The sequence below is a fragment of the Dromiciops gliroides genome, chromosome 1, assembly GCF_019393635.1.
Source record: "Dromiciops gliroides isolate mDroGli1 chromosome 1, mDroGli1.pri, whole genome shotgun sequence".
NCBI classification, from domain to species: domain Eukaryota; kingdom Metazoa; phylum Chordata; class Mammalia; order Microbiotheria; family Microbiotheriidae; genus Dromiciops; species Dromiciops gliroides.
This window is the reverse complement of record NC_057861.1, coordinates 570,278,443-570,291,765: the sequence shown is the minus strand read 5'-3', so window position 1 is coordinate 570,291,765 and position 13,323 is coordinate 570,278,443. Positions and strand designations below refer to the sequence as shown.

Below are 13,323 nucleotides of genomic sequence, written 5' to 3'. Positions count from 1 at the left end.
ACACTAATACACTGTTGGTGGAATTATGAACCAGTCCAACAATTCTGGAGAACATTTTAGAACTATGCACAAAGGGTTATAAAACGGCACATACCCTTTGACCCAGCAATACCACTACTAAGTCTATATCCCAAAGAGATCAAAGAAAAAGGAAAGGGACCTATATCAACAAAAATATTTATCACAGCTCTTTTATCAAAGAATTGGAAATTGAAAGAATGCTCATCAACTGGCATTCATTGGTTGAATAAGTTGTGGTACGTGATAGTAGTACTATTGTACTATAGGAAAAAAAATGCAGAATGATTTCAGAAAAACCTGGGAAGGCATTAACTGATACAAGGTTAAGTGAACAGAAGAATAAGAGAACATTGGACATAGTAAAAGCAATATTATATTGATCAACTGTGAAAGACTTAGCTACTGTGATAAAGTCCAAAGGAATCATAATGAAAAATGCTATCCAAGTGGAGAATGAAATCTACTTTTTTTCACTTTATTTTTCTTGGTTTTTTTTTCCCAACATGGCAAACACAGAAATGTTTTCCATGACTTCACATCTATCACTGATATTGCTTGCCTTCTCAGTTGGTGAGGGAAAAGATGGAGGAAAAGCAAGACTTTAGAACTCAGCTTTTAAAAATGAGTATTAAAAATAAACAATCATTTTTCTAAAATATAAGATACCTTACCCCTTCCTTTGTAAAGACTGAGATTTAAGAGATTTTGAAAGCCTATTTATTCCCATTCTTTCTTGTCATGTTATCTTCAGAAGGCACAGTGAAATGGACCCATTAACACAGGCACATTGTAGTGCAAAGAAAAGTATAGTGAATATCAAAATCAGAAGATCTCAGTTTGGATCAATAAATTGCCATTTATAAAGCGCCTACTATATGCTGTGCTAAGCACAGGGAATCAAAAAATACACAAAAAGAGGATCCTGGACATGTCCATTAACTAATTTTGCTGAATACAATTAACTTTAAAAATGGACATCACAGGGCAACAGATAGAGAGGTAGGTCTACAGCCAAAGCACCTGGATTCAAATCTCTGCAATTTACTACCTCCATAACCTTTAGTAAGTCATCTGTAAAATTACGGAGTCAGAGTAGATAATCATCTCAATGGTCTTTCAACTTAATACTATTACTCAATGAGACTAAGAGAAATTAGTCTATTATTTCCTCTTAACCCTCTCAAAATAACACTTCCAAGCTAATTACTTAAATGTCAGCTTCTGTGGTTAAACATGCACACACATACACATACACACACATTTTCCAAAATGAAATTATACTGAACAGTTTAAAAACAGTAGCCTGAGTCACAATCTAGTTATGTACTTTTGCTAAACTCTTATGTAGAAGCAATTATTCATATATTTTGCCACTTTTTTTTACCCGACCTTTAATGTCACCTTTAATGAGTTTACTTACCCATTTCATTAATTACTGCTCTTGATTTGGAGACAAAAGAACTAACTTCATTTAAATTCATTTGGGTTCTTTCCTTAAGGTCAGCACCTGCAAAAGACATATATATACATATACTTATACATATATGTATAAACACATAATTAATTCCTTATTATAATTTTTAAAAGGCAAAACCTTTTTACACATTTGTTCATTTACAGCTTTAAGACTGTCACATTCAATTCATGCATTAAATTGTGGCATAAATTCTCTTCTCTATAAGTAGCATCAATAAAATTATTGGCTTCTCATTTTTAGAACTCCTCAATGGAATAAGTAATTAAGGAATATTTACCCTAAAAGATAAATACATGGTTTTGTGGCTTCTATAAGTGTAACCTATTTTCTCTAAAAGGTGGTAATAACTACAAATAAAATGCCATAAGCATGGAGGGTATAAATAAGAAATGTAACAAATTATCTGGCTTACATTAATTTATATTGTTTCTTCATTAGAAATTAAATTAAATCAACATAGGAAAAGCAATGCACTAATCCTTTTTTTTCTTTTAAGAGAGGATCACTGACTTATAAAAAACATATTACCTTTGACTCATATATAAGTAAAAAGATTTAAATTTGGCAGGAAGGGAGGGGTATGAAACAAAAGTTTCAGCTAAAAAGTATTTTAAATTTGTATCTACCTTAGTTGAACATTTACTCATACCTCTCACTTTCAATGAAATGTTTTGAGTCGTAAATGAGATATGGCCTTGTACAAAAATTCATTAATTATTCACTAGCTAATCTAACCTGGACAAATTATAATAACTATTTTATGAAAAATTATAAGTGGGCCATAAGTTCTGCCGTGGTCGCCATTCAAATGTAGAATATTTTTACTGACTGGGCCTGATTTGGGGGGCTGATCTGACTGGGGTACTAATTCTGGGACTGCTGACTAACTGGCTGACTGCTGTCAATTTAATGTAGGCCATTTATAAAGTTCCACCACACTGCTCCCAAATTGATAAACTAAAGATTAAGAAGCCTCTTAACCAAATAATCAAAGCAGAGTTTATTTATGAGATACTATTTAAATTAAGAATACAGGGAAATAAAATGTACAACCTGACTGCTTTCCTGCGGTCTCTTTCCCACCTGCTGAGCTTCCAAACTTCCTGAATACAATAAGGGACTTAGCCGCGCCTCCCCTCAGGGCACTCAGGTCCTTTATTCTAACTCCAAGCCCCTTTCACTTTATAAATCCCCTGCTACTAATTTTCCTCTCCTTACTGCCACCCCTGAACCCGTGTTTCTCTCTCCCTGACCTTCTGGCTGTCTGCTCCGTCAGTCTGCCCTTCGGCCTCTCTTTTCCCTGCTCCTAGTCCTACTCGTCTTCTCCTGCGTCCTTGTAGCCCCGGCTCCAGTCTGCTGCTACAATCTTTCTAATCTCGCCAGCCACCTCTTGACCTCTTCTCCACCCTCCATCAGCAGCCCCCGTTCCTTCTCAGCCCCATCTCTCCTTTTCTGAACCGAACTCCTTGCTGTCTAACTCCCAGGTCTATATATACCTTTCTTATCTCCACTCAAATCTAGGGGCTTTTTGCACCCCTACAGATCAAGCTAATCCCCTAGCCAGGGCTGCGGCTGGTGGGGGAGGGCGGGGTGCCTCATCTTCACGTGCCTCAGCATTTGCCTTAGTTTACAATTCTTAATTCTATCTCCTTTTCAAGGTTTTCACAACATTATTTTCTCCTGTGAGAAATGATTATTTCTTTTTCATATTAAATATTAAAAATGGGAAGACCCAAGCTTTTTTTCCCATCCTATTTCCTTGTCCAATTTCTGGAGGACAGGGCTGATGGAAGGCAGGATTAACATTCTCCTTATCCTAGGTGTTGCTACTCCACCCAACTAGCTCAGGCTTAGGTGGGGGATATAGATTCTTTGTCTAGATTGCCCAAGGCTGGGGTTAGCCTGAGTACAGGAATAATCTCTCTGGCCAAGAGTGGCATGATATCACTCTCAGATCTTCACTGGAGTGAGCCCATTTTTTTTTCCCCATGCAATGGGGTAACTTTCCCGGGGTCACACAGCTAGTAAGTGTCAAGTGTCTTAAGGCCAGATTTGAACTCAGGTCCTCCTGAATCCAGGGCCAGTGCTTTATCCAATGCACCACCTAGCTACCCTCCTCATTTCTCTTTGTAAAGCCTATCTCTCTTTAATTGTTAACCAATCGGAGTTGATTGCCACCCCAAGGAATATTCCCTTCCAAAGGGCATAAAAACTGTGGGGCTGCCACATGATTGTTCTTGGCATTTGAGAGGGCCATTGACCTTTTCTTAAAATGCTGCCATTATTATTAAAATTATTAAATTACCCAGAAATTATGTTTCTCAAACTTTTTAAACATCACATACCTGATTCTTCTCCTAGAGTCATCATCAGTCATCTCACATCTCCTAACTCTGTGTATTCGCAAAGGCTCTAACCTAGGCCTCTTTATCCTGGACTGATCAAAGCTTCTTTCATTGAGTTACCCATTATGATGAATGAGTCAAGCATCAAGACAGCTAGGTAGGCTCAGTGGATAGAGTACCAGGCCTGGCATCAGAAAGACCTGAGCTCAAATCTAGCCTCAGACACTCACTAGCTGTGTGACCCTGGGCAAGTCACTTAACCTGTGTTTGCCTTAATCCACTGGAGAAGGAAATGGCCAACCACTTCAGTATCTTGCTAAGAAAATCTACAATGGGTCACAAAGTCAAACATGACTGAACAGCTGAACAATAATAATCAAGCAGCAGAGCACCCCTAGAGGTGCTTACAACTTCTTTGTACTCAGGCAATGAAGAAGTTATGGCAATAGCCTGAGGTTTCAGTCCCCAGTCTTATGGAATGTCTCAATACTGTTTAAGAAAAAACTAGTCCAACTTGAATGAAGGAAGAGATCAGGATGTTGGTTCTATTACCCTACAATTTTTGCTGGTAAAATCCATAAGCCTTCGACCACTTCAATGACTTTAGAGCCATTGTATTGGTCAACCCTAACATCTGATATTCAAAGTAGCACTAAAACAAGAAGAAAAACAACAAAATAATATAACAGCTCCCTGAAGGAGTGACTAAAACTAGGAGAGTCTCAAGAAGGACTGCATCCAATATCTAAAAGATCAGGTTTATACAGTGAGTCTCTCAATGTAAAAAGGTGATCATAAGTGGGAGAAGCACTAAGAACATCAAGGCTACTTCAAAAATGGTGACACTTTTTCCATAGGCACTAATCTTCAAACAGGTCAAGGAGAATTATCAAGTATCACCACCTACTTAGTACTGTTGATCCACCAGCCAAGACCTTCCTTTCCCTGGGAGCCCCATGAGAGGAGAAGGGGGAATATAAAACTTAACTCTGTAAACTAACTTCCTTCTGTTGTAGACTGGTTATATACTTTCACCTTGCCAATAAAGTAAGCCTCCTTCCAGCAATGCCACCTTTTGGTCTCTGGAAAGATGTTAGACAATAATCACTGGATGATATATTAGCAATAATATAAAAGTGTTAATAAATTTTATATTACAATTAGCAGTGGGCTACAATGGACCTGCATTTTGCCACTAAATGTGCAATTACCCTCTCTTAAGACACTGGGCTGCCACTACTTTAACATGATGCCTCAATTCTCTAGTGGCAACACCAACAAAAGGCAGAAGCGAGATTTTTTCAAGACCGTGGCAACATAGGTTGGAAGGATAAGTCTGTGACACTAGGGTGGGAACTGGATTGGAACACACATGGTAGGCAGCACCAGCTGTCAGTGACAACAGAAGTAGGAGCTTCAGGACCTCTCCAACCCATTGATAGTAAGAGAATTAGATAATTAGTCAGAAAGAGATTACAGGGGACTCCTGTGCTAGTACTAGGCACAGGATGAGGTGCTGTTTAGCAATTCCACTGAACATAACCACTTTCAGGTAACAATTCCAGGGCAGAGAGCAAGTTTTCATCACAAGGAAGAAATGAGGCCTTAAGAGCAATAGCATTGGTGGCTGCAAGGAATTAGTAACCCTTCTTGGATAAGGAGCAGAAAGCAGACCAGGAGAACACTATTCCTACTTCTTCCCAGATCATGTTGAAAGTACTGAAAACTTCCAACCCCTCAAAACTAGCTGTGAAAACAGAAGTACAAAAATACATGAAGCTTGGGATAGTACCTCCCACCTCCCTAAGGTAAGCAGTGTCCAACATTAACAAAAAGATTGAAAGCAAGAAATATGCTGGAAAAATGAACAAACAACAACAAAAAGCAACTGACCATTAAAAGTTACCTTAGTAACAGGGAAACTTAAGATACAAACTCAAAAGAAGACAACCACTATAAGCAAAGCATCCAAGAAAAGGGCAGACTAGATAGAAGCCCAACAAAAATTCCTGAAAAAACACAAAAAAAATTATTTTAAAAATCAAATATGACTTATAGAAAAAACTGAAGAAATAAATGCAAAATATGTAAGAAAATCATGAAAAGACAATAGAAAACTTGGCAAAAAAAAGCACAAGAAAATACTGAAGAAAATAATGTATTTTTTTTTAAAACCTCAGAATTAGTCAAAAAGTAAAAGAGGTACAAAAGCTCAGTGAAGAAAATAATTCCTTAAAAACTGGAATGGAAGGCATAGCCAATATAGTCAAGTAAAGGCAGGGACACACCTGAATCCTACCAAAAAGCCCTCCAAATAACTTTAAAATACTGTTGCAAACTGGAGTGGCAAAACCAGCAAAAGGGCAAGATAAAACAATTTTCCAAACCAAGACAACTGAGAAAGTCACAGTTCCAAAACAGAAGTCACTCACACAGAGAACACAGGCCAGCAAAGCAATGACCACACATCTCTTTAGATCATACCACCTTGGAAGAGCTAAAAACTTACATGTCACCAGAACTATGAAAACACCAGCATGAAAAACCAGAAGCTTATGACACTGCCCTCTCTATCCTGAAAGCTGAGCCCAACTTTAACATTAAGCTAAAAGTCAAGAAAAATAAGCAAACAACAGAAAAAGATCCTGACATAAAAACTATATTGACAGAGAAGAATAAAACACAAACTCAGAAGACAACAAATTCAAAACAACTACATGCAAAGTGAATTATCTCAGCCTTTCCCTCCCCCACCGCCACCCCCACCAAAAAAAATTTTCCTGGAAGATCACAAAAAGGATTTTAAAAATCAAATAAGAGGTAGAGAGAAAATTAGGGAAAGAAATGAGACTGATGCAAGAAAACCATAAAAAAAGAGAAGAGTTTGATAAAGGATACACCCCAAAAAGTTAAGAAAATAACACCCTAAAAAACAAAATAGGCCAAATGGTAAAAGCATAAATATACATTGAAGAGAATTTCTTAAAAAGCAGAATTAGACAAATAGAAAAGGAGGTATAAACTCAGTGAAGAAAATCATTGCTTAAAATTTAGAAATCAAGAAACAATAAAATAAAATCAAAAGAAAGGAGAAAAGAGAAAGTGCGAAATATCTTGTTGGAGAAACAACTGACCCGGAAAATAGAGAAAGGAGAGACAGTTTAAGAATTATTGGACTTGGGGGGCAGCTAGGTGGTATGATGGATAATGCACTGGCCCTGGATTCCAGAGGACCTGAGTTCAAATCTGGCCTCAGACACTTGACACTTACTAGCTGTGTGACCCTGGGCAAGTCACTTAATATTCCTGAAAATTCAGGAGGTCCCAGGTGATATGCTTTAAGGAGGGGCAGGTTCTTCACTTGCCTGGCCTATGCTCTGGTCTGTAAATAACCCCAGGCCAACTTACTAATCAACTAGGCAACAAAATTTTGTTTGCTGTGGTTGTTAGCTCCAACAGGCCTGTACCCTTCCCCTACCTGGGCCTCCAATGCTCAAGATTTATTCCTGGTTCCCCACTGTGGTAGGACAACCAAATTCCTCCTTAGCTCCTGTAGATACCCCTGTATTTCCACCCCCAGCCAACCATTCAGCCCTCTCACCAGACTATGAGCTTAGTACCAGAAGACGCCTATGCTATAGCAGATTCAAATGCTCAGGGCTAAGTTTCTCTGGTGCAGCCTGCCTAGTGCTGGATCTATGTCGGTGAGATCATGGGGTTGGACTCCACTCCCAGCCCAGCTCAGCAGCCCCCTCCTGCCAAACTTCCAATCCATCTTTGGCTGGAAAATTATCTCAGCCCATCTTTTTGTGGGTTCGGCTGCTCCAGGAGTTGTCCTATGGCTGTGTTTGGAGTTTTTTGTGTCAGGAGCTCTGAGTGCTTAATGCCATTCCTCCACTATCTTGGCTCCCAATATTTGTAACTTCTAAGAACTTTATCATTATTAGGGCAGTAAAAAAGGAGTATACTAAAACATAAGGTACAGGTATATAAGTTGACTCTGATGGGGATTTCCAAAAAAATTAAATTAAGGGGTGAAAAAAAGGGATGAACTGGGAGAAAATGGAGGGGAGTGGTAGAATGAGACAAACTAAATCACATATAAAGTAGCACAATAGAACTTTTACAGTAAAGGGGAAGATGGCAGGGGGTGGGGATGGTGGGCAACACTTGAACCACACTCTCATCAGAATTTGCTCAAAGATGGAATAACACAGACACACGGTTGGGTATAAAAATCTATCTTACCTTACAGTGAACTAAGAGAAAGGGAAGATAAGAGAAGCTTGAGCTGATAAAAGGGAGGACGGAATGGGAGAGGCAGTGGTCAGAAGCAAAACACTTGTGAGGCCCTCCTCAGGGTAAAAGGAGTAAGAATGATAAACAGTGGGTAAAATAGGATGGAGGGAGATCATAACTATGATTGTGGATATAATGAACTCACCCATAAAAATTAATTGGATATCAGAATGGATTAGAAACCAGAATCCTACAAAATGGTGTTTTCAAATCCTACAAAATGTTATTTCACACTTGAAGCAGAGACAAATAAAGTAAAAATAAGGCCCTAAAACAGAATCTATTATGTTGCAACTGAAGCACAAAAACAGAGGTGGCAATCATGATTTCTGACAAAAGCAAAAACAGATCTAATATAAAAGAACAGTCAGGGAAACTACTTGCTAAAAGGCACAGTGGATAAAGCACTGGCCCTGGATTCAGGAGGACCTGAGTTCAAATCCAGCCCCAGACATTTGACACTTACTAGCTGTGTGACCCTGGACAAGTCTCTTAACCCTCGTTGCCCAAAAAATTAAAAAAAAATGTAAAATAAAATAAAATTAAAAAATTTTTTTAAAAGTATACTAGTGAGGGGCCTCAACTCATCATTCTCAAAACTAGATAAATCTAACCAAAAAATAAACAAGATGACAAATAGAATTTTAGGAAAGCTACATATTATAAACTTCTAAAGAAAACTGAATGAAAATATATTAAAAGGATAATTTTTATTACATTAAATGTTAAAAGTTGTACTCAAACAAAACCAATGAAGCCATGATTAGAAGGAAAGCAGAAAATTGGGTGGATGGGGGAGGGGGGTGTTGTAGCAAGTTTCTCTGATAAAGGCTTCATTTTTCAAATATATAGAGAACTGAGTCAAATCTATAAGAATACAAGTCATTCCCCAATTGATAATCATAGGATTTGGAAAAAAAAACAAAAAACAGGCTGTTTTGGAGAAAGCAGAGCCAAGATGACAGAGTAAGAAATTAAATTCCTGAGTTCCCTCAAGTTCCTCTTGAAACGACTTTATAATAAGACTTCAAAATGAATCTGAAATGGCAGAATCAACAAAAGGATGGGGTGCAAACATTTTCAAGCCCAAGACATCTTATAAGGTGGACAGGATAAGTCTGTCTCTCTAAAGTGAGAGTGCTAATCAGTCTAGCTCAGGTGGCCTGAGCAAGCAAACAGTAGGCCCTGACCCAGCATGTGAGTGAGGCAGAAGCCAACAGTGATGGTCTAAGCCCCCTAGCCCTAGTGCAAGCCAGAAGTGAAGCCCAGCACCCCAGCAAAATCCAGCAGCAAAGCCCCATCCTAGCAAGGCAGTTTAGGCCTTGGGGGAAAACTAAATCAGTAGCAGCAATTCACAGAGCTCTCAATCTACAGACAATAAGCCAGATAACTGGTAAGAAGAAAATTACAGGGGACATTTTGCTGGCACTGGATGCAGGACTCTCTTGTACTGCCCAAACAGGGATCTGGGTCATAGCCATCATGTGAGAAGGAGCACCAGAACATGTGGACAAAGTGAAATGGGGATCCTGGTCACAAGTCTAGGGCCTAAAAGAGAGGTCACACAGAGCAGAGCAAAGATGAGGAAAGCAGTGACCACACCTGTCATTATCATACCACTCTAGAAGAACCAAAAACACATGCCCCCAGAATTAGCTCTAAAAATAGTAGCATGAAAAATCTGAAGTTTGGAACAGTGCCCCCACAACCCCAAAAGCAAAGCCCAACCTCACAAACCTCAACATAAAATTAAAAGTCAAGAAATAGGCTGGAAAAGAGAGCATACCAAAAAAAAAAAAATACACCCTGAAAAAAACAAATTCTAGAAAGTCAAAATGGCTGCATGTGAAGCCTCAAAGAAAAATGTAAATTGGTGTCAGACCCAAAAAGAACTTCTACAAGAGATCAAGAAAGATATATATGGGGGAAATGACTTTTGGTCTTGTGTGTATGATTTTAAAATCTTTCTTGATAAATTAGTGTAATCATTTTATTTTTTTTTGTTTGGTTGGTTTTTTTGTTTTTTTTTTTTAGTGAGGCAATTGGGGTTAAGTGACTTGCCCAGGGTCACACAGCTAGTAAGTGTTAAGTGTCTGAGGCCGAATTTGAACTCAGGTACTCCTGACTCCAGGGCCAGTGCTCTATCCACTGCGCCACCTAGCTGCCCCAGTGTAATCATTTTAGATAGCAATTTTGAATTATTAAAATGTAAAAGATTTCACTACTACACATATACACCAAAGAGGTCACTGAAAAAAGAAAGCTACCATATACACCAATATTTATATTTATGGTAGCACTATTTACTACCTTTATTCTGTAAGGGGCTAAAATTCTAGCTTTGCAGTTCTTTGAGAACTTTGTGAAAGTAGTAAATAGATATGAACAAAGAACTTTTACAAAGTTCTCAAAGAACTGCAAAGTACTAATAACAATATGAAAGAATGTTCCAAATCACTAATAATAAAAGGAAAATCAAAAACAACTCTGAAGTGTCACCTCAAACCCAGAAAACTGGCAAAGATGATAAGAGATAGATATAATATAGATATGTATGTATATATGTGTGTGTATATCGATGCAAAAATAAATTAGTATAATCATTTTAGATATCAATTTTAAATTATTAAAATGCAAGATTTCACTACTACGCATATACACCAAAGAGGTCATTGAAAAAAGAAAGCTACCATACCAGGAGGGGGTGTCATTCTGATTCTTATAATTCTCAAAGAGGACAAAATGACATGCCTCCATGATACATGCCAGTGTCTCCTATATCTCACAATCAATTCCAAAGTTCTTTAGAGAGAAGTTAAATGTGTCCTTCTGATTTCCATGTAGATGCTTGCCTTGTATGAGTTCTCCATAAAATAGCCTTTTAGGCAAATCTATGTTTGGCATTTGGGCTACCTTGGCAGGCACACTGGAGTTTAGCACTCTGCAACAGAGTTTGAATGCTTGATACTTGAGCTTGAGAAAAGAACTAAGTGTCTGGTATCTTATCTCACCTTATCTTTAAAATCTTCCTAAAATTTTTCAAATGGAAGTGATTTAGTTTCCTGGCATGGTGGCAGTACACTGTCCAAAGATGAAAACATCCTTGAACTCCTGAGAGATGCTCTTGTCACATAACCCAGATTTGAATGAACAACAGATGCCATGTCTTGTAGATCTCTGCTAAAATGAAATCAGCACTAGGCTCTTTGCCATAAGAAAGGAGCCTAATGGCATCTAAAACCTCTTCCTTAGTTGGAAGTTTGGCTAGAGAGGGACTGACTTCAAACCAAGTTATACAGTCAATGACTTCAGCATTGTTTGATGAGGTCTGCTGAGGACACTATGAAAGCATTCATCCCATATCTCCAGGATCATGTCCTTATCACTGATCAGCAGTGCGTGGTTGAGATACGCCTTATCTCTCTGACCCATACATAGCTTTCAAGACATCATACAAACTGTTTAAATTATTACTATCAGCATAAAACTGAATTTCATCTGCCTTCTGATCTAAGCCAAGAATCCTGCATCTCTCTAAGCTTAGCTTGCACTTTACTTTTGATGGAATTAAATACTGCCTTCTTACAGACAGATGAACTCTCTTACTGGTAAACCCTCTGGAGTTCTCATTTTTTACTTAGCAGTTTGAATTTCCCTATCATTTTCATCAAACCAATCTTGATGTTTGCATGTGTTCTGGCCCAGATGGGTAAATGTAGTGATATACACCAAATCTCTGAAAGCTGCCCACTTCTTTTCTGTTCTACTATTGGCTCAGCTTTCCCTCCAAGCTAGCAACAAACTGTACATACTCAGAGAAATAATCTTATCTGTTAATTTTTAGTCTTCTGGTAGTTATCTTACCTTGGAGCCATAGATTTTGTTGAAAGAGAAGGTTTAGTTTAGAGAGAATGAGGTCTTATAACTTCATCAGCATCCTGTGCCACACATAACCTTTATTTCTCTCATAACCTATCTCTTCTCCTTATAATGACATAGTCTATTAAATGCCAATGTTTGCTGTAGGAGTGCATCCACAAAGTTTTACTGTACTTACGTAAACAGAAGACAGTGTTGTTGAGAACATCATGAGATGCACAAGTCTTCAGTAGTAAAGTGACTATTGCTATTCACATTTCCAACTCCATTCCTACCAAGGATTCCCTGCCATGTCTGATACTGCTGGCCTTGTTTCACTCAGGGTTGCTATTTAGATATACCTGCTGAATTCTCTCTAAACAAGAAGTATTCATCTTTCAGGTCTATTGTATTTCATGTTTTTCATAAGCATTTGTACATTCCATGTGCCAATGGTGAGTGAAATCATCTTTGATAAGGCTTTTGTATATTTTTATTTTCCAACCACAGGGTAAGAGCCCCACCTGCTGCAGTAAGCAGGCCAGGGTTAGGTTGGATGAAGCAGTTATTTTTAGCGCACCTTTTCTAGACCCTTTCTCACAGTAAGAAGTAAGCAGTGCAGTCCTTAGAAAATGCTGCTCAAAGACCCAAGGGGCTGCCAAATCACACAGCTACTTAAGTATAGTGAGAAGATGACCCAGCGTGCAAGGTACTGACTACAGTTCATCATGCATCTGCACTTGCTTCTTTGTCATTTTCCCACTGCCACAGGACTCCAAGGTAGATAAAAGAGTAAAAAGGTATGGGTGATGTCTTTTGACTAGAGCATAAATTGCATTTAAGTGAGGTAGAGTTGCATGAAGTCATCAGTCTCATCCTTCCAGAGGCATTAAAATTCAGTGGCAAGATAAAAGTCAAGATGACTGGTGACAGCCTTGGCACCTTAAATGTCTAACCAAGCTCTAAGCTCCATACAGCACTTGTTTCAGGCACCTTTATGGCCCACTGTTCACATCCACACATTTGTCCAGGTGGAGTATTCCCATGCTCAGGGTAAATACCTCCCCTAACTCACTGAAGGGTTTGAAACCCCTTGGTTACTGTGGTTAAAATTATTGGAATTTAGCTGACTCATTTGGGAGGAGCCACACCTGGCCCACCCTGAAGTTACATATGCTACTGAGGTAAGAATGAGAAACCTCTCCATAGGCAGTTTTTGAAGGACCTCCCCTTTTGGGGGAGGAAGATTGAATGCTTGCTGAGGGGAGGCTGAGTTGCTTCCAAAAACGCAGACTTCTCTTCTCTCTCTTCTGCCTTTCCAGT

General features: G+C 38.6%; 1 protein-coding gene across 3 annotated transcripts in view; it reads right to left on the bottom strand.

The window, feature by feature from the left end:
* Positions 1-13,323, bottom strand: part of AUH (AU RNA binding methylglutaconyl-CoA hydratase) — a 183,922-nt gene that overhangs the window by 128,386 nt on the left and 42,213 nt on the right. For all 3 annotated transcript variants that reach the window (XM_043977965.1, XM_043977964.1, XM_043977967.1), the window contains one exon: positions 1,442-1,528. In XM_043977965.1, the coding sequence (XP_043833900.1) occupies positions 1,442-1,528 (87 nt within the window). The remainder of the gene's footprint in view (positions 1-1,441; positions 1,529-13,323) is intronic.